At 40.8% G+C, this 21,027-nt stretch overlaps 4 protein-coding genes across 10 annotated transcripts in view; 2 read left to right on the forward strand and 2 right to left on the reverse strand.

The window, feature by feature from the left end:
• szt2 (SZT2 subunit of KICSTOR complex) overlaps window positions 1-6,817 on the reverse strand; it is a 55,253-nt gene extending 48,436 nt beyond the window's left edge. For 6 of the 7 annotated variants that reach the window (XM_029499278.1, XM_029499280.1, XM_029499277.1 and 3 more), the window contains exons 1-16: window positions 6,697-6,817; window positions 5,888-6,013; window positions 5,339-5,512; window positions 5,028-5,198; window positions 4,818-4,940; window positions 4,531-4,696; window positions 4,234-4,340; window positions 3,423-3,633; window positions 3,046-3,216; window positions 2,717-2,948; window positions 2,427-2,556; window positions 1,687-1,832; window positions 1,303-1,455; window positions 769-883; window positions 455-660; window positions 26-262 (exon numbers count right to left, since the gene is read on the reverse strand). In XM_029499278.1, the coding sequence (XP_029355138.1) occupies window positions 26-262; window positions 455-660; window positions 769-883; window positions 1,303-1,455; window positions 1,687-1,832; window positions 2,427-2,556; window positions 2,717-2,948; window positions 3,046-3,216; window positions 3,423-3,633; window positions 4,234-4,340; window positions 4,531-4,696; window positions 4,818-4,940; window positions 5,028-5,198; window positions 5,339-5,512; window positions 5,888-6,013; window positions 6,697-6,720 (2,492 nt within the window). In that variant the 5' untranslated portion in view covers window positions 6,721-6,817. The remainder of the gene's footprint in view (window positions 1-25; window positions 263-454; window positions 661-768; window positions 884-1,302; window positions 1,456-1,686; window positions 1,833-2,426; window positions 2,557-2,716; window positions 2,949-3,045; window positions 3,217-3,422; window positions 3,634-4,233; window positions 4,341-4,530; window positions 4,697-4,817; window positions 4,941-5,027; window positions 5,199-5,338; window positions 5,513-5,887; window positions 6,014-6,696) is intronic. The other variant, XM_029499279.1, reaches the window with a different exon arrangement.
• An 843-nt stretch (window positions 6,818-7,660) lies between these two features.
• On the forward strand, window positions 7,661-11,104 carry LOC115042230 (probable ATP-dependent RNA helicase DDX10). Its single transcript, XM_029500313.1, is given in 3 exon segments — window positions 7,661-9,004; window positions 9,908-10,799; window positions 10,802-11,104. Coding segments are annotated over 3 exon segments (2,499 nt in total). The 5' UTR covers window positions 7,661-7,672; the 3' UTR covers window positions 11,077-11,104.
• A 1,321-nt stretch (window positions 11,105-12,425) lies between these two features.
• LOC115042267 (U6 snRNA-associated Sm-like protein LSm4) lies at window positions 12,426-15,959 on the reverse strand. The gene is made up of 5 exons (XM_029500376.1): window positions 15,849-15,959; window positions 15,130-15,171; window positions 14,610-14,708; window positions 14,034-14,214; window positions 12,426-13,474 (listed from the first exon to the last, which is right to left on the reverse strand). The coding sequence occupies exons 1-5, from the start codon at window positions 15,849-15,851 to the stop codon at window positions 13,371-13,373; spliced, it is 429 nt and encodes a 142-aa protein (XP_029356236.1). The 5' UTR covers window positions 15,852-15,959; the 3' UTR covers window positions 12,426-13,370.
• Window positions 15,960-18,432: 2,473 nt separating this feature from the next.
• LOC115042507 (putative regulator of nonsense transcripts 1) lies at window positions 18,433-20,933 on the forward strand. Its single transcript, XM_029500772.1, has 4 exons — window positions 18,433-18,658; window positions 19,030-19,175; window positions 19,403-19,492; window positions 20,739-20,933. The coding sequence occupies exons 1-4, from the start codon at window positions 18,488-18,490 to the stop codon at window positions 20,908-20,910; spliced, it is 579 nt and encodes a 192-aa protein (XP_029356632.1). The 5' UTR covers window positions 18,433-18,487; the 3' UTR covers window positions 20,911-20,933.
• The last annotated feature ends 94 nt before the right edge of the window (window positions 20,934-21,027 follow it).

Genomic DNA, 21,027 nt, shown 5'->3' on the forward strand with positions numbered 1-21,027 from the left:
ATAACTTGAAAGTGTGTGTACGCACTCAGCAATCATGGACAGGATGTGGGCCACAGACTGGATGGCCACAGCTGGGCCTTGGCTGTTCTGCACAGCCCAAACCCAGCGCTGGTGCAGGAAGTAACGGGACAAAGAGGCTAGGGTAGAGGAGGCTGTCCGGTTGGCTGCCATGCTGAGGGAAATGGAGCTGTGCGAGGGCTGCAGAAAGTTCTCCATGTTTAAAATAAATGGAGTCCTGAAGTCCAGGGGCAACTTCTCATACCTGCAGATCATCCACACCACTTTAATCGCAATTGGTATCGCCACCAGTTTAGACATCACAGTCAGACTCGTTCGAAGTAGCACACACTTTTAACCAATATTAATTTTTTTTTTTTTTTATTATGCATGGGATTTAAAAAAAGACAGAAATTGTAGAGAACAATATGAAACACCACAGTCCACTGACACTGACCTTATGAGCAGCTTCTCCAGGGGTTTATTGAGGATCACCACACAGGGTCTGTCTGACAGTGCAAGTTTGGGAGCGAGGATAGAGGGAGATTTGGATGGTGATGGGTGGCCAACAACTTTCCTCTTGCTCTTCGGAGTGGCCTCTTTGCTTTGAACACGGTAAGGGAAGCGAAGTTTCAGGATCTGGTCTCTCAGCTCATCCACAATCTGATGACAAATAATCAATTCAAAACAATACATCAGTGTTCACAAACACATGATCTGCTGCAGATACAGATCTTTGCACAAGTGTTCCTGATACTGTATTCCCAATACCTTGTTTCTAACATGGGCTGGAGTGCCAATAGGGAAACCGAGGCGCAGCACCATGCAGGGCGTCTTGGAGATGAGTCGGACAAGATAAAAGGATATGGGAGGCTGGTCAGATGAACTGTGGAGACAGACATTAGCTGAGTTTTGGTTTACTTTTTTCCCCTGCATGAATTTCCCATTTTAAAGAACAAAAGTACTGTGACTAGACAGTGACACCCAAACCTTCTAACTTATAACTTTCTAGAGTAAAGGAATGTAATTTTATGCTAACATCAACACTTGTTCTAGACTCTTGAGTAAACACCTGTTAAAGCTCATTTGGTTATGTAGAGATAGCAAAAAAAAACATACAGCCACTTTAATCAGATTATTTACCCCTCGATTTTAAGAAGATCTGAAGAAGGGTCACACAATCCACGTTTTAAACCACTTACCAACAGGCCCACATCCTGGTGAGAACGCCATTCTGCGGTAAACCTTTGCAGCTTTAGGCGATTTCTTTTCAGCATTAATATGCTGCTGTTTCCATTATCTCACCTGTATATGAGTTTAACATATGAGTAGCCCTCCACCAGCACAAAGCTGCTCCAGTCCCTCAGGAGTGACGTGAGCGCCGTGTGGGAAATACGACACTGAATGGTGCTGTAACGTCCATTGTTTCCAGCTGTGTGCAGGTGTTTGGGAACAGGCCTTGAGGGACAAATTGAATAATGTGATAAAGGACTGACAAACAAACAAACAAAAACAAAGAGCCAAAAATCTGTATGCAAAATAAATATCATTAGACACTGCAATATACACAAAGCTTTTTAAAGATTATCACTTGATTCACCAGTGAGGACCAACATTAAAGAACCACAGTCTTATCTTTCTCTAAATCAACCTTAAACAGTGAGCAAAACTAAAGTACAAATTTCTCACATGTCATGTTCAAGGATGATGGTGATGCGATGCATGTGCAGCCATCTCTGCCAGAAGTTGGCATCCATGGAAAGAATAGGCTTCCAATAGGAAGCAAACTGTGACTGGGGGGAGTCTTTGGATCCACTGTGTTGCAGGGAAAGGACCTTGAACGAGAGGAGTTTATTCAGTTGAAGATTATTTGTAAATGGAAAAAATAAAACAGAGAACATAGAAAACATTTTAGGTGCGCCAACTGAGAAATGCAGATTAGCGGTGATCATTCATTTAATTGCAATCATGAGAGCTCTTTCATGTGTATAGCCATGATACTGATTTTCTGTTTTTCTTGTTAATTTCTTGCTCAGAGGACTACGATATATCAGACTTCAATACATGCTCAGTGGGAGAAGAAATTCATCATTAGTTTGGCAATAATACAAAATCATTTGATACCACTGTCTAACTGCGTAATTAATAGGCTGTTTTTCCTTTGTGGGAAAGAGGTCCCTCTTGTTCAACTTTATCAGTTGGAACATGGATTTAAAATAATTTTTTGTGAAATAATAAAATAAATCTCAAACATCCAGGTCTCTTTTGACACCTTGTAAGTGGCACCTTCAGATTTTGAACATAAAGTCAGTATGTGAAAAATTCTATTCCCTAGTATATCCTGATAAAACAGGACAAATCTTCCCAAGTCACATGTTCTACCCATGCTGGTGAAATCAATCTGTAATCATTGTACATGCACACATTACCGGAGTCGTGGAGCCAGGGGGAATGTAGAACAGAGGCACTCCATTTTTAGTGCTCTCAGGGATCGTGTAGTTCTCAGGAACTGAATTAAAAGCCTGGAGGTGCACCAACATTTGATCAGTCTGGTTGATGCTGGAGGGACACATGTTAGTTAGTGGACAATATAATGAGGATAAACATTTATTGAAATCACTTTCTATGAAATGTATGATAAAATTTTCTGTGCTAACGTGGTCGAAACTGCAGTCTCCCCTTCTCTTGAATTAACTCCACATAAACACAAGTCCTGTACCTCTGCAGTGTGTTCCAGAAGCGGCGGATGACAGAAGTGCGATATGGGCTTGTGATGGGTTTCCTTTGAGTGCAACTGATGTCATGTAGTATATCATAGCTGCCCTCCATTGTCACCTCCACCCTCGTTGCTCTTTTGGCAGAATCTAGAGGCCAGCAAGTGGCTGCCAGGTACTCAATATGCATGTTGTGTTTCCATAACAACACCAGCTTGACCTCCAGCTGAGTCCCACCTAAAGAGATGAGGAGCCTCATTCTCAGCAAGAATTAAAAGTTTTACACTGCACCAGAGTTCTGCTGTTTTCTATTAGACAAAGCACAGGAGTTTACCTTTGGTGAGGCAGATCTCTCTGATGGTGTAGCCTTCTCTGAGTCTCACAGACACTATGCTGATCAAATGAGCATGGACTTCCTTTTCTGTGTGCTTCTTCCTCCTCATGACCAGAGCAGGATTACCACTAGCCGACACCAAGTGCTCATTAAATAGTTTGTGCTGGGAAACTACAAAATAGTGGAGTAGTTAGGAGACCTATTTATTATCATCTCATCACGTTTTTATCACATTTTTTATTTGACACTACATACTACTTGTTTGAAGAGTAATTATTATAGTACCAAAAATATTAATATAGGTGGAGTTGGTCAACCTCGTGTCAACCTACCAATTGAGTCATTCTCACAATTTATACTATGATTAGCTCTCTTACCAGAGAAATACTCTGAAGACATAGAGTCTGGGGTCTTGAGGAAGGAGTAAGTTAAGAACGCCTTGTGGTAGGCATTCATCTCCTGGCTGTCCATGTCCACTTCAGGGCAGCTCATCAAGTATGAGCCAAAAGTAGCTAATGAGATGAACTTCATCAGCTCTACATTTGGGATGTATCCAAAGCTACAGTCATAAGAGTATGCGCCGCCAACCTGGGGGAAAAAAAAACCCAACACAATTCAACTTGTAGCAACTCATAAATAAACTCTGGATAAACTCATAAACTCTGGATCAAGACTAAAGCCATTTTCATGACACAACAAAATTCAAAATTGTTGTTGACATTGTTACATATTCCATCCTGCTGTTAAATTTTCCATCTTATTCAAGAGATCTAACATTGCCCATGATGAGAGAGGGAAGAAATGGCTAATTTCTCCTCTTCTTGGTAAGCCTCTGCTGTATCGACCCAGCTCTCTTCCCAATTTACTGTGATACCAGCTGGTCTGTTCACAAGCCAGCTTGGCCAGCTTCAGCTTGATCAGCAGACCCCTAAAATAACAATCCTCAAAGTATGCCCAATCACAAGTGAAATTTAAAATTGGACCATGAAAATAATGGGAAACACTCTCAACCAAAAGCCTCTTTACTTCCCACTTCCCAAACCTATTCAGAAATTACTAATTGAAAAGTCAAAGGAAAGAAGCAACAGGTTGTACACCTGAAAAAGGATGAAAGATAAATACAGTCTCATTAATATTCATTAACATTCCCCTTGAAAATGATGCCGACTCATAAGCAGCAAAACCCACCTGCACAAAGGAGCATGCAATGGTTCCACTCCTGAGCTGGTTCAGCAGGGTTTCACACACTGCTACATCAGGAACACTTGTCACTCCATCTGTGATTATAATGATACCTGGAATATACACATTACATCAATACTTGCATTTTCTGATGTGTGAGTCTTGGTGTGCCTGAATTGTATGAAAGTCGCTGGAATTTTAATTTCTCTCTTAAACTCTGCATTTTCATTCTTATTGTGAGTCTTAACTCTTTGGACAAACCCTCGATCAAGAGTTCAAATAGCAAACTGGGCACAAACTTACCTGCACTGGAATTTGAAGGCAGCAACTGAAGGGCCAGGATGCCCTGGCGTACCATGCTGACCAGACCCATATCCGCTGACACCATGGAAATGTTACCCTGTTTCCACTGGGGCTGGTCCTCCACTTGGTTTCGATGGAGATTTGAGTTTTGTACCGTCTCCATAGACTACAGGCACGGGAAATGAAAAAAATAAATAAATAAAAATCAGTGTACGTCATCATTTCAGCTACAAGGACATTAGTCAAGTAGCACCAGTCACCATGCCAAAGTGCTGATGTGCACTTGCCTGTTCATGCTGCTGATGGATAACTTCTGCAATGTTGCTCTCCATTGCTCTGAGCTTCTGATAGATGTGATGCAGGAACTCATCCAGGTCTGTTTTATCAAGCTGACAGCCCTGTACCAAAACCTGCATGAGAATACAGGCTGTCAGAGGACTGGAATAACATTTTCTGGAAACAAAAACATGATCATATACAAGCTACTGTCCAAAGACCTGATGAGAAGCAAGGCCAATAATTGATGAATATGCCAATATGGTGATGAAGATCTTGGGCTTGAAAAGCTGATCAGTTCCAGGGACTTTGAATGGTAGAGATAGACCAGTCAGACACCTTGACAGTGCATGAAAAACCTCATCGAAGATCATCTCTCCCGTGCTGTCTTCCTGCACAAAAAATAAATAAAATAGAGCTAAAACACAAACATATATCTAGATCTATAGACTTGTTTTTTGTGATAAACATTTGTTGATCTTGTTAATCCAGGAAATCAACATACAACCAGGTGTTGGTGTTGAAGTCTTACCACAATGCTGGTGGAGGGGCTGAGGTCTAACTCGATGATGAAGCGGTACCTCCGGGCAAGGAATGTGGCCCGAGTGGATGGTAGCAACATGCAAGGGGACAAGGTAGGGTGGGAATCTGGCTGCCATCCTTTTGGTAAGATGCTTAACAAATCCAGTTCATTATCTGAGTTCAGCTGTAAGTCATAAGAGAATTAAAGGGGAAAAATAAAAAATAAAAAAATCAATCATTAGTCACAGTGACTAATTACACAGTGACACATTATTTGAGAATCTTCTGAAAACGCACTCCAAAGTTTTTTCTTTTATTTATATGTTTTCCGTTATATGCCAATTCCTAACAGTATACTATGATGAATGTCATTAATAACAGTTCAATCCTGAGACTCACCAGTCTATTATACATGAAAAACAGTTTGTCTGATGGTGGACTGATGAAAATATGTACAGTTTGGGAGCCTTTCATATTCATATGGAATGATATTACTCTATATACATTCATATTTACTCACCACAAGAAAAGAGAGGAAGTAAACACTTAACTAACTCACCAAATCAGGCACTGAGGATGGCAAGATCACTTGGTTCAGTTTGCCAATGAACCACGCCAGACGCACATTCCTAGATATTCGATAATCTTCCTTCATCAGCAAGTAGATCTGCTCAGCGCCTTCCACCTTACAATGAGAGACATACACAGAGATAATAAATTAAATATTCCCAGTATTCTTCAGTCAGGTGAACAAATAAAATAAATGAATGATAATGCATTTTTTTTTTTAAATTTGTGCTTATTTAGTACAACTGTAATCAAGAACTTCAGTTGAAATTATGGTTCACTGCTAGATTCTGTGCAGCCAAATTTCACAGCAAGCCGAGCCCAGTTTTCAACTCTGTAAGGTCTACTTGGACCAGTTTACTGATAGATGTCTCTGCAGCACTTCAGGTGAACCTGCCATGAATGGACAGCATTTCAAGTTTTGACATGAATGTGTGAATGTCATTTAGTTGCAGGACACCTCACTTACTGAACCAGCTGTAAGGTGTTGAAAAAACCCTGGTGCTGGGTGAGAGCTGTCCTGGTGGGCCATGTACTCCCAGGAAAGGTCCTAACTTTATGCATTATGTACTTTGTGTTTCCAGACCAAACTGTTTACATTAGCAGTGTCGTGGCTGCTGCAGCTGCTGAGCTAGCACCAGTCCAGCTCCCCAGCTTCCGCAATCACAGTTTAGTCTGAAGGCAGTTGTTGTTGTTGTTTATCGGACTTAAAGCTGGACTTTATGCTGTTATTCACAACCGAAGAGATTTGTGCCCCATTTCCGCCACCAACACAACACTTGGGTCTCTTACAGGTATTACCTCAGTGTCCTGCCTCTCGGCCATGATTTATGGAGCATAGGGAATGCAGCAATGTCAACGAGCCTCGGCTGACGGATGTTCACTTTGGTTTGTGCTGATGGTACTTGTTTATCATTCGTCTTGTGTAATGTTAAAAAAAATCTTCTTCTTCTGCTCCGGCTTCTTGCCCTTCTTCTGATGTTTTTTTAATGGCAGCAGCAAACATCTTTTCCTGGATTACCGCCCCCTGTAAAATGGACGGTGGATCGGTGTACTGCTACTAACGTGAAGCCCTTTGCTGGAGCTTTTTTTGTATACAAATGTGAAAATTTCAAATATACCCTAAATGCATTCAGTTAAATTATATAAAATAGTACAGTTTCAAGTTTACCATGATTCACATTTGTGTACCTGTCCTCCCTGCTGATACTGGGAACAATAACTTATTTTCAACTGTCTCCAGCAAATTGCAATATTTGTAAATACTACCTGCAGGATGGCCAATAATTGAATTCAACAGGATGAGTGAGAGAACAGGTCAAAGTGCTCCCTCCTTTTCTCACACTGTTTTTAAAGGAATGCTGTTTTTTTGTTTTGTTTTTCTCAAAGGAAATTGCATGGAAAGGAATTTATAGTAAAACTAGGTTGAAAAGTACGCATAACGTGCGGTGTAAGGAGCGGCTGTTAGGTATTTTTCTTTTTATATTTTCTGACAAGCTACCAAACATCAAAATGTCCCCTAAAGAATAAAATATTTGTCACTGTGACTCCCGGCTCCGGAGCAGCAAGGCACCAAAACACGGACACATACTGCCGTAAGGTCAGAAGAAGAAGCGGAGGTTGCGTGATGACGCAGAGGACTCGTACGTGCTTACGCATGATGACGCCGCAAAGAACGCGACGGAAAACTGTCTTTACCACGCTGTTTTCAGTAGTGGCTGTTAAGTGGTGTTGACTCAACTTTTTTGGTTGTTGTTTTTTTTTTTACGTTTCTATCATGGACAAAAAACGATCTGGTCCATCTGCTAAGATGCAAGACGGAGACGACCCCGTGAGAAATTTCGAGAAATGGAAGAAAAAGTACCAGAGAACGAAGGCTCGTGTGAAGCGAGACAGAGCGCAGAAGAAGAAGCCCGAGTGGCAGGTCGAGCAAGAGTACATACAGAAGCTGGTTGGCAGGTATGGAGATATCAACAGCAAAGAGGTCGTCAAGTTTTCAGACTTCCCCATTTCAAAGAAAACCTTACTGGGGTTGCAGGAGTGTCAGTACCGACAGCCCACGGAGATCCAGAAGCAGACTGTTGGCCTCGCTTTGCAAGGCAAAGATGTTCTCGGTGCGGCTAAGACCGGCTCCGGTAAGACGCTGGCCTTCCTGATCCCGGTGCTGGAGTGTTTGTATCGACAGCAGTGGAGCGCCATGGACGGCCTCGGTGCTCTCATCATATCTCCCACCAGAGAACTCGCCTACCAGACATTTGAAACCCTTCGCAAGATCGGCAAGAACCACGAGTTCTCCGCCGGGCTCATCATCGGTGGAAAGGAGGTGAAAAGCGAAATGGAGAGAATCCACCGCACCAACATAGTCATCTGCACCCCGGGCCGGCTGCTCCAGCACATGGACGAGAACGCCACCTTCCATGCTTCAAACCTCCAGATTCTGGTTCTGGACGAGGCGGATCGCATCCTGGACATGGGCTTCGCTGATACACTCAACGCCATCCTGGAAAATCTTCCAACATCCCGACAGACGCTGCTATTCTCCGCCACACAGACCAAGTCAGTCAAAGACCTGGCTCGCCTTAGCCTCAAAGACCCAGAGTATGCGTGGGTTCACGAAAAGGCTAAGTTCAGCACTCCAGCTACTTTGGAGCAAAGTTATGTGGTGTGTGATCTCCACCAGAAGATCAACATGCTCTACTCCTTCATCAAAAGCCACCTGAAGAAGAAGATCATAGTGTTCTTTGCCTGCTGCAAGGAGGTACAGTACCTGTTCAGGGCCTTCTGTCGCCTAAGACCTGGCATGCCCATCTTGGCTTTGCATGGCAAGCAGCAGCAGATGAAGAGAGTGGAGGTCTACAATGACTTCCTCAGAAAGCACAATGCTGTGCTATTTGCCACTGATATTGCTGCCAGAGGCCTGGATTTCCCAGCTGTCAACTGGGTGCTACAGTTTGACTGTCCAGAGGACGCAGACACCTACATCCACAGGGTGGGCCGGACAGCAAGGTATAAGGAAGGTGGAGAGGCTCTGCTGCTGCTAAACCCATCGGAGGAGAAGGGCATGATCAGCCAGCTGCAGGAGAAGAAAGTCCCTATCAATAAGATCCAGGTGAGCCATAACCTGTCACACTACTCACAGAGGGCAGAGAACCAGAAACCAGCACATGAGAGCTAGTACAGCATTATGTTGTGATGTTTGGGGATATAAACTCAAATTAAAACACAACATAAGAACATAAACAGATGTTACATAGCGCAATTTTCCGGCTGTTCATTGTGCCAAAGTTTTAAAGGATGTAAAATCTAAACTCAAGGGCATTCTCATGGACGAAAAAAAAAATGCAGCTGGTGTCATGAAGAACTGGTTTATCATGCTTGTGGTTTGATCATTCACTTTTTACACCTAGAAATATATATTTGGACTTCAAAAGTTATGTAGATCTGTGTTGAGACATTTAAATGTCTCAAACCTCATACTTTACAAGCAAAATTATTTTACAGACGCCAATTATGTTATGAGGTTCTTTTCAGAGTGCTGAACGGCACAGACTAACTCTAATCTGATCTGTCAGCATCCAGCTAATATGAATCTTGATGTTTGTTTCTAGAACGGAGTCTAAGAAGAAGAGTGAAGGAGTTTTGATTTACAGCAAAAAGAGGCACGAATGTAGAGAAATCTGACACAATTAAATTTTTTTATTCTTTCAGATTCTCATGCTTACTGCATTTACTGTCATTTTGGCAGGAGTGTACACAGAATTAAATCCTCAATTTTTTTTCAAGACATGGTTCACACCAGTGCAGGAGTCCTGTGAAACTTTTTTCCCCTGTCTATTGGAAATAGACTTCTCTACACTTATCTACAGTGCCAAGCACACACTGAGTTCGCTGTTATAACGGGGGAAAAAAAACAATCATAGCCATCACATGATCATATTAATTTTTGATTGGGATATTGCTCTTTTGCAACATAAACAATGCGATTGTTGTATAATTGTGGGATGAATTACAGGTGAATCCAGACAAACTGCAGAACATCCAGCAGAAGCTGGAGGCTTTCCTGGCCCAGGAGAAGGACCAGAAGGAGAGAGCCCAGAGATGTTTTGTGTCCTATCTGCGCTCCATCTACATGATGAAGAACAAAGAGGTGTTTGACGTCTTTAAACTCCAGATTCACGAGTATGCCATCTCTCTGGGCCTCGCTGTTGCTCCAAGAGTGCGTTTCCTAAATAAAGTTCAGATGCAGAAAGCTAAAAGTAGCAAACAGAGAGAGGAAGAGCAGTCTGAGGAAAATGAAGAGCTGAGGAGTTTTAAAGCACAGCTGAGAGGAAACATCCCCCTTGAGGTTCAAGATGAAAACTCTGAGGATGAAAGTGAGTATGAGGAAAGTGGCGAAGATGATGATGATGATGATGTGGGTCAGTCTAATGTACAACTACTTGATTCTTATCACAATGAGGATGATGATGACTTAAGAGACTTGGAGCTTTTGACAGTTAAAAGAAAGGACGTCTTTAGTCTAACAGAGGAGGAGAGTCTGGATGAACCTTCAAAGGGCTCTAAAGAGAAAACTGAAAAAAAGACCAAGTTCAAAGATGCCAAAAAAGTCCTCAAGAGAAACTTCCAAGTCAACACCAAAGTAACTTTTAGTGAAGATGGAGAGGCTGTACAACTGTGGCCACCAGTCCAACGTGCAGTGACTGGTGAAGACGAGCAGGAGGAGGAGGATTCTGGTATCAACGTGGAGAAGGCCAGGGAGAGACTGAGATGTGAAGATCAGGAGTTTGACAAGCAGGAGTACAGTCGGAAAGTGAAGGCCAAACACAGAGAGCAACGGCTGAAGGCGAAGGCAGCCAGGAGAGAGGCCAGCAAGCAGCATGGACAGCAGTCTGATGAGGATGAGGATAGTGGCATATTCTGGGTAATCACAGCGAAGATGAGTTTGACCCCAGCACCTTGCCAGATCCTGACAAACTGTCATCTGATGAGAAGGGGGAGGATCAGATAAAGTGTCCAAAACGGGAGCACAGCAGTGAAGACAGTGATGAGGAAAATAACTTCACAATAGGGAAGAGGAAGAAAGTGATGCAGCAGGATGATGAGCTCACAACTCTGGACACTGGTCTCTCCCTTGCTGAAGATGAGGAGTTAGTATTGCACCTGCTTGGAGGACAAAAGTAGAGAAAAGGGCCGTAGTCAAACAATTATGTGTTATGACTTCCGGCATTTAAAAGTTTTAAGAACAATGTTAACTGCTAAATGAGGAAAACGTCCAGCCACAATCTTTGTCCCAGATTAAGATTACATGCCACTGTTAAGCAATGTGTTAGTTTCACAAAAGCCAGGTTCTTTTCAATGAACCCTCTTTGTAATATTCAAGACTAAACTAAATTAAAGTATTACTATTTTAGATTATTCACACTTAAAACTGAGAGAACCTGCTTTAGTTAGGAACGTGGGTGTGATTTGGCTCAGTGAGGTCAGGTGTCACAGCAGAACCAATCTTCCTCCTGCCAGTGACAGTAGAGCTGGTTTCCTGAGATTGAGGTTGAAAGTGTTTTAAAAGGCTGCTGCTCTCATGGACTTATCATAGGAACAGTTTGATCTAATCATTGTGTCTGAGATGCTCTATAAAATGACTGGTTCTTGGGCAGATGTGCATAAAAGTCTGTAAAGGAATTTTGGTTTGGATTCATTCATTTAAAACTCAAACCTGTTAAATATTTGACAGTTATGATTAATTATTGCTTATAATAACCAGTAGTAGTATTCCATGGATTCATACTTGGACCTGCTTTAACATCCAGCCCCTTGGGTTGTCATGATGTGGTTCAGTGAAGAGTTGGGCTGGTGGTGATAGTGAATTATCTAGAAATTCTACTAATGTAAAAAAAAAAAAAAAAAAATCCATGTTAAATGACATGACTAATAGAGAAATGACATGTTGATTAAGTTTACATGTAAACAAAAACTTTTGCATTTGAAATCTATTAAATTTGATAACTTTTTATCAACTTTTGAACATGAACATGAAACGAAAGCACTCTACAGAACCCTATTGCATCTGTAGGAGTTCATCTTTATTAGAGCGCAAGCACTTGACTTTTTGGGGGCTTAAACAAACCCAAAACTCAGAGCTCAGACAGCATGAAATTTGGAATTTCATTGGTTGCAGATATGCACAACAAAAATTGGCTCAATGCTGCCAGCTTGACAACAAAAATGAGCCCCTCGCTCCAAATTAATGTGGACAAATGAATCAGTACATTTTATCAGCTCAAAGACAAAACCAAAATAGCCTCTTGGACATGTACCCAAAGTCCAGCAGGAGCATTTGTATTTAAATTTTGTGATTTTTATGCCTTTTTTGTCATTACCACCCCTCATATTTTAACAGCTCCTTCAATTTCAGTCCAAAAGACTTCACATTCACTTGGTATCGTTCCAAGACGTTGAAGATTAGTTATCAAATCTTTAAAATTGTAAAAGATTCTTTATGAGAAATCTTTATAAAAAATAAAGATTCCCTCTTTGTTGCAGTGCTTAATTTGCAAAATGTTACTTCACATTTACATGGTAACGCGATTGATTTTTGCTTTTTAGTTTTTATTGTCAATGCCATTTAATTTTGATGCTGTATGTAGAGAGATGTCTTCATATAGCCATGAAGGAAGGAATTCACTTGTCTGCCCAAGCTTGACAAACAGATTCAACTATTGGGGTGGGAATAGAGGATGACTTTAACATGGCTACAACCAGTTTAACAAAAGTTGTTTTATTCTCGTGTAAATAAAGTACAACATTTTTTTGTTACAAAAATAAAATGAAACCCAACCAACTCAATACACATTGGACTCCACCTGGTCAGACATAAGAGCATGAGACATAAAAGTATATTGGGCTTTTTCTAGGGGAAGGGAGGGGAAGTGGGGCTGCTCCACTGTACAATCTGCTAATTGTACAGTGGAGCGGCCATACAAAGTTTGCCAACTAACTGAACCAAATCAGAAAATATATTCATGCAACAAAACCTGGGGCTGGTCAGTTTCTTCATTACTTAAAATCTGAGGACACACGCTGACAAGTGAACAACCAAATTTAGCCAAAAAAAAAAAAAAACTTAACTAAAAATAGAAACCTCAGTTAAGTGTACCAACTGACACAAAACTGAATGACAAATACGACTCATGACATTAAAGGCCGAGTTATGATTATACACATTTCAAACTGATGGTAGACCCTATGAGCTCTGGACCTGACGCTGGTATATGATAACAGGAAATGAAGGACCAACCTGCAGATGTTAAAAACTAAATTCAGTGCCCATGCATGGCCTCTACCAACACCCAGTGTGTTTGTCAGTACTGACAAATTCCTTACCAAAGGGACACCAGGGATATAATTTTATCTGAACTGATGGAGTGATCCTTCAGGAAAAAAAAGGATGTGCTATATTGTAGATTCCATGTTGTGAGTCAGTGCTGGTTCTTCATTCCCTGTGGTTTGCTTGGTTTCTTATCCGGTTGCTGCGGGCCTCGACTACTGCCGGTCATTCCTCTGCCACGACCACCAAACAGACCTCGAGAGAGACATAAGATGGCATTGGAAATAGATTGATATGAATGCTTTTAATTAAAGCTTAGTGGTAGAGAAATGTTGACAGAGGATGCCAGAAACTCTTAAAAAAAAAAAAAAAACTGTCCACTTCATAACAATCTAGTGGATCAGAGAAACCACAGCAGTGAACAGTAAATCCATACACGATGCAGGACAGAGATCATTCTCACTGCCATTGGACATGATGACACTTACAAAGGTATGGCTGGAAGACCTCATATTTTTAATATGTCCAATTACCAGCGGGGGGAAAAAATCTAATCTTTTTGAAAGATCTTAAATCAGTCAAACGATTGCAGAAACTCCTGGGATAACTACGGAGATATTTCAACAAAACCGTAAGGAGTCTCCAGTTGAGTCTATTGACTTACATTGCTGGGTAAATTCGTCTTCTACCAAGTATGTGGCCTTTAGTGTTTGAATTTTGTAGTAGCAATGACACCAGACACCAAATAGCCAAAAATAAATAAATAAACACATTCCAAAAGTAAGTCTAATCAACATGAAGTGTTTCCACTCACCTCGGCCAGCTCCTCCCCTTCCTTTGCCCTGCTGTTTGTTCTGCTGGGAACCTCCTCGTCCACGGCCTTTTGACACAACCTCCTCCTTCACCATGTCGATGATTTCATCTGGGATGCGCAGATACTTGATAGTGCTTCCTCTGATGTAGCACTCAGGCATCCTCCAGAATTTGTCTCCATCCTGTCAGATGTCAGTGGAAGTGTCAATATATGGCTCCTGATCATACCATCAGTCTTACTTTCCATTATTGATTTTAGTGAACAAGTTTCAGTATAAACCATATCTGACAGTAGGGAAAGTTTAGATGAACTTTGTGTACGAGTTGGAATATGTTTGTACTAAAATGAATAAAAGTAGTGCTATTTATATTTAAAATTTATTTGATTTCAAATATACCTTACATGTCATACCCTACTACACTCAGACAATCCCATGTCCATCTGCCCACACTTAATGGACTCTACATTGAGAAAACTGGTCCACATAGATGTTTACAACACGCTCTTTACTTTTATCTCCTCACTCTGAAGCATTATGTCCATAGTGACAGCAGAAAAATTCAAGTTCAGCATTACCCTTGATGTGCAGATGACTTCTCTCAGATTAATATTCATCCAGTTGTCACAGCTCACTAGATGACCGTTGTATGTCTCACCATTCTTAAGCTCTACCAGCTGAAGAGAGAGAGCGCACGATTAACCTTTAGTTGTTGGCAGAAGTTAAAATTCATTTACTTCTCGTGGGACCAAATAATAAAGTATAGGCTGCAAAGAAACAATAATATTGGTCCAAGTCAATTCATCTAGATATTTACAAGGTCGCCAGCTTTAATATGATTGATTATTTCTCTACAAAGCAAATTAAAACTTTAAATACAAAAGCTAATACCAAAGCAAGAACAAAGAGAACAAAAGTTAGAAGCAGGCAGCCAAACCTAATGAACTTGGTTGCCAGTTATGTTTAATCTGTAAATTTATTAGATGGCAGACTAACTAGAACATAAATATTTATCTTACTGATGGCTGACTTAGAACAACAGAAAACTTATTTCTTCTTAATATTTTTAAATGAAGTAAAAGCGCAGTAACTCCTCACCATAGGATGGTTTTGGGCAGTCTTCAGCAGAGAGAGGGGAAGCTGCAAATAGAAAGGACAGATACGAGTCTTCAGTTACCATAATTAATCTGACAACCAGAACTGCATTTGAAGCAAAACGCTGGTTTGACACAATACACCCAGTGGTGTGTTGTTTCAGTGTTATATGGAGCTGCTCGAGGTATTTTCAAAACAACGATTCACTAAACTGATAAATGGTCTTGGGTCGTGATTGATGGTGTGATGCTGAGTGCATATGCATTTGTACGTTTAAATACTTTAGTGGGCATTGGCTATTGTATGATATTATGAATAAAGTAGCAATAAAGAATGTTTTTAAATAATTTATCATACTTACAGCGATCTCTGTAATATTCACCAAATTTTAAACACAGCTTGGAGTACGATTCAAATTATTTTCCATTCATATATTTAAAGATAATGAAGTACGAAACTGTGTGGATTACAATCGTTGATTCGTGATTTAGCAGGTGTAAAACTGTCCTGTCTGAATCTCTGTCTCATTTTAAAAGACTTGTGTTTGCCAAACAATGTAGAATCTGCTCAATGTAGCATCAGGAGCTAACTTCACTTAGCGTGTGTGTCATTAAAGAATAACACTGTCAGCCGGCGGTTCAGTGCTAAACTACAGGTCAGCTACCGAAGATGTAAAAGACCAAAATCAACGCTTTTGGACATCCTTAAAGTCAGATACTTGCCATTGTAACGATCTCTTTCTGATATTTCTATTGGCGTCTGTCTTGGCCACGATGCGACGATCTTCATTTACTTAGCCTTTTATTCTTCCTCTGGTTCTCGCACTTCCGTTTCCGCATTTCCATTTCTCTCGCCAGCGTCACCTGGCGAAGAGGAGGACCGGAAGCTGAGCACCACCCGTTTTTTTGTCATGCTTTATTAACAATTCTAGATACAAACAAAAACAGTTTCTGCCAGGAGTGTTAAAAAAGATCAAATTTGTATAGAAAATATTTATTTAATAAAACACGCATTTATATTAGTCTTAGCAAAACAAATTGGTTTTCATTTGGTTTTACAAAAAAATGTAATCGTTTTCTTTGTCATTATCTTCAAAACAAATGAAAAGGTCTTTTTCTTTCCACTGAAATGCTTGTCCTGTTTTTCGGCACGTATACATGTTGAAAAAGCAGATGACATATAATTTCTTCTTCCCGTTCACTATAGAGAGTACAACAATAATCACATTAGCTTCAAATCTCTCCAAAGATTACGTAAATTATTGTGTGTCCCCTTCAAAAATATACTTTAACTGTCTTCTTATTACCGCGGCATTTGCAGAACGAATAGGATTGCGAGTAAGAACACCGACAAACAAAAAAATGAAATGTTTTGTAACCTTTTGCTCCAGTACAGGAGTCGCTGCACTGGGATTGAGTGTGAGCTGATCCGAATATTGCGTACTTCATTTCACTATAAATCGCATCTTAAATAATATATGCCGTTTAGCACAGTATTACACTTAACTTTGTCTCTTTTTACTTTATAATTCATCTTTCAGTTTACATTGATTGCTTTCCCTTTTCCCTTGTAGTAGGTTCCTCTTTCAGGTAGAGCTGGTTGTTCTTCCTGGAGCTTTTCCACAGCATATTTCGTAGACAGGAATCTGATGATCAGTGTTGCCTTCCTGTGTGGAGTGTAGGATGAGCTCCTGGCTGCCGTGAACAGCCCAGAAAACAGTATGTATCTCCTGTATGGCTTCTGTTGAATCATCTTGTATCAAAGTCCTGCCTCATCAATATTTTCTGACACGCTCACCACGTGCTGCATCGTGCGTTGATTCGCTGTAAATAGGCACGTGAGACCACGCCTAAAAACAACTGTAGTGTGTCTGCGCCGGACCCCCTTCTTGGTTTTGTCAATGAATTCATTTAGCTATGCATTGAAGAGTTCAAATTATCTTACACTGTGAATTTTGGAATAACTGATCGTAAATGGCACAGACGGCAAAATTATTGCACAAATACGATAGATATCGTAGTCGTAGGAATAGATATATAAATAACAGAAGCTGTGGGAATAATAGTAGAAATATTAATACTTGTCCGGGTATTAATATTTCTACTATTAATATATATGTGAGTTGCGGATGACAGTAGAATTTTTTTTGTCAGTCCTAAATATAATTAGTATTTATTATAAAACATCATCTGTCATGACACAGACAAAATCAGCTTCCCTACACTGCATAGGGAAATGATTAAAAGCGCTTAACGTATTCCATATTTTGTTATGATCATTTTAAAAAATGGAATAAAATATCACATTACCTAATAATGACAGCATGAAAAAAGTTAGTTTGAAATCCTTGCTGATTTATCAAAAATATAAAACAAAAAAATCATATGCACGCCTTCAGAGCCTTTATCATGACATTCAAAATCGAGCTCAGGTGCATCCTGTTTCCACCGATCATCCTTCAGATGTTGCTACTTGGCTGGAGTCCACCTGTGGTAAATTCATGTAATTAGACAGGGTTTGCAAAGGCACACGCCTGACAGTCAGAGCTTCAGAGCACCAAGGCTTTGGGGTAAAGACAATTTAAGGATTACTAGCATGTCTTCTTGTCCGTTTTTCAACTTCGTGATTTTTTTATTTTATTATTATTATTATGTTTTTGCACTTTGCATATGCCAGATGAACGCCTGGGGTTCTCACCTGTCTGCCGCACAGATACAAACGGATCATTGGACATTTAAGGCCTCAATCAAAGATTTTAAATGTTACAACAAAGCTCCACTTAGAAGAAAAACAATCGGCTGATCATATTCTGCACCCGTTGACCCGTGTTTGTGCTAAATATACTACCGGAAACAATAAATCAGAGAATCCAACATACACTGCCAACATCACTTCATTTTTTTCCTTCTTGTTCCCGTGTGATGTATTGTTTAAACAAAACTCATTCACCAAAGGAGCTCAGTATATGCGTTATAAGCACAGATGTGTTGAGTTCTTCCTCTTTTCATTAGGTACAAAATAAATGTCAAATACTTTCCCATTATTGTCCCCCAGTGTCTCATAGTTTTTGTTTCAATTTCCCTAAAATGCCTCAGAGTAAGAGCTCTGTTCCCGCACCCGTCTCTGCTCACATCCTACACTGTCGACGTCACAGAAGTAAGCGGCGCTGGGAGTCCGTCACAGTCTCCGTTGGACCTGCCGGTTCAGATTCTGTTTCCATTTTTATCCCTTTTGTTTAGGTTCAAATCCAGACTTCGTCGTCGGTCCCATTCTTCGGCTGTTGATAAATAGATACGGTGGAATATAGTTCATCAACAGGCAGCCTCCGGAAATCCTTCAGCAAAGCGAAAGTTGAGTAGAGATGAGTGTGGAGGCGTACGGGCCGAGCTCCCAGACCCTCACTTTCTTGGACACCGAGGAAACGGAGTTGCTCGGAGCGGATACCCAGGGCTCCGAGTACGATTTCACCGATTTCACCCTACCCAGCCAGACGCAAACTCAAGGGCAGACCCAGAGCCAACTGGACAGCCAGGTCTGACGCGTTCAACCGCACAAAAAGGCGTGATGAAGTGCCGTTTACATACGTTAGCGCCAGTTAGCTAACCAGCTAGCTCAGTGGATGTACCGCTCATGTTAGCTAGCTGTTGGCCAGTCGTTAGCTGGAAATCATTTTAATTAAACCGCAAAAGTCAACTTAATGGACCCAAGAGTGTCTGTTAGGAACTACCCAGAGTCTCAGATGCCACTTTATTCGTTAAAAAAAGTGACGAGAGATGTACCAACCTGTCAACTTACCGCTAACTAACTGGCATTTCCGCGCCCTGGCGGAGAGTTGTGAGTAATTTGAATCTATGTCGGGTTAGTGGGTTTTTTTTTTTTGGCAAGTCTTGTCTTATTCTGCAGGTAAATGGTCCTGATGAGGCTCTTCACAATGGCGGGATCGAACACTCCGTGGCCAAAGCCGCCAGCCAGCTTTTGGCCGAGCTCAACTTTGAGGAGGATGAGGAAGACGCGTACTATACCAAAGACCTGCCTCTGCACGCTTGCAGGTACCTGCATAAGAGTCCTTTATGGGGAGTGTTTGACGCCATTAAACATTTTTCGTTACTGCTGAACTTTTGAAAAGCATATTCCATGTTAGATGCAAAGTACTAACCCTGCTGACAGTAATTTGAGCTTTTTTCAGCTTAGCGTGGTCTTACCTTTGCCTTGGCACTTTGCTGTACTATGTATTACTGTAATTCAGATGCTGTCTTGATGTCTTATCATTTTGCAGCTACTGTGGAATACATGATCCAGCATGTGTGGTATACTGCAATACCAGCAAGAAGTGGTTTTGTAATGGACGTGGCAACACATCGGGCAGGTGTGTAATGACTCTTTAAACATTATTTTCTCTCATAAAAGTAGATATCAAGCTATTGAAATATATCTTTCAACAGTGTTAATTTTCTCTGTGGCACTAGATGTAGCACAAAATGAACAGTGTTTAGTGTTAGGATTATAATAGAAGAAAAGTATGCAACACACTGGAATAATTGGTCAGAATTTGTACATACCATAAATCCTCCAAATAAAGCTGGGGCATTTATTTGCCTAAGCTTCAGAGAGCACTGGGTGAATATTGGAAGAAGGTGCAAATTGCAGGCAGGTGTCAGAATTTTTAAAATTGGTGGCCATTTTTAAAACAATATCTTGTGATGCGGAGTACATCAGAATGGTGAGACAAAAACTTATCTCTGTGACCTCATGACAATTATAATCAAACCAAAATCAAAATATGTGGAGTCACAAACAAAATCTGTAAACAAAATGTAGCATACAAAATATTAAAATAATCGCAGCTTACATCAAATAACCTGGTCTGTAATAGTATTCATCATTATCCAATGACCAACCTGACCCAACAGCATCCTACTCTTCATCCATCACCCACTACTCCTCTGATTCCCAACCTTATCATCCTTCTCTGCATTGCCAAGCACAGTGACTTCACTGTCAAACAACTCCTCATCTCATTCTTTGTCTTGTGCTGCTGCTTGGATGTTGTCTTGGCCTCGCTGTCACAACTGGGTGAGAGCCTGCCGTCCAGCAGACTAAGGCTGCCCCTCTCTAAAGCACAGGATGAGGTCGTCTTCACTCCTGTCAGTTTTCACGGGCTGTGCATAAACTTTGAAAAACTTTTTGATCATATCCTTCTCCAGTTTGTTTACTGGTTGCCATAACACGTCTATTGAGCAAACGTGTATTTACTTCTGTGGACCACACACCTGGTAATTATTTCAATAGAAGGGAAATTAGAGGATTTATGGTATTACAAATTTTGCAGTTCAAACTTCTCATCAAGCCAATGCGTTAAAGTGACTGTTTCATCAGTGTATGATTGTGCTCATGTAGGCTGTATGAATAGTAGAAAGAGCTATAAGAATGTTAATGGATGGTCAATAAGAGTATAACAGCTATACAAGTGCAGAGCCTTTGCTATGTAAAAATGTATCAATAGATTTCTGCTGTCATGTAACCACAACTATCTCAGAGATTGAAGTATGGCTGAGTTTATTTGCTTATTTATGTATTATTCATTCATATGACTTCTGCTCTCTCCTCACCAGCCACATTGTGAACCACTTGGTGAGAGCCAAATGCAAAGAGGTAACGCTACATAAAGATGGGCCACTGGGTGAGACAGTGCTGGAGTGTTACAACTGTGGTTGTCGTAATGTCTTCCTTCTGGGCTTCATCCCAGCCAAGGCCGATTCCGTGGTGGTGTTGCTCTGCAGGTAAATGCTTGAATGACACTAGCTTTGCACATCAACCATCCAATAGCAAGGATACTCTTTGTTCAGGAATATCCTTGAGGGCAGTTTTGAACTTCTCGCATATGCCTGTCTGAAATATTCA

Source organism: Echeneis naucrates, chromosome 4 (genome assembly GCF_900963305.1).
Source record: "Echeneis naucrates chromosome 4, fEcheNa1.1, whole genome shotgun sequence".
NCBI classification, from domain to species: domain Eukaryota; kingdom Metazoa; phylum Chordata; class Actinopteri; order Carangiformes; family Echeneidae; genus Echeneis; species Echeneis naucrates.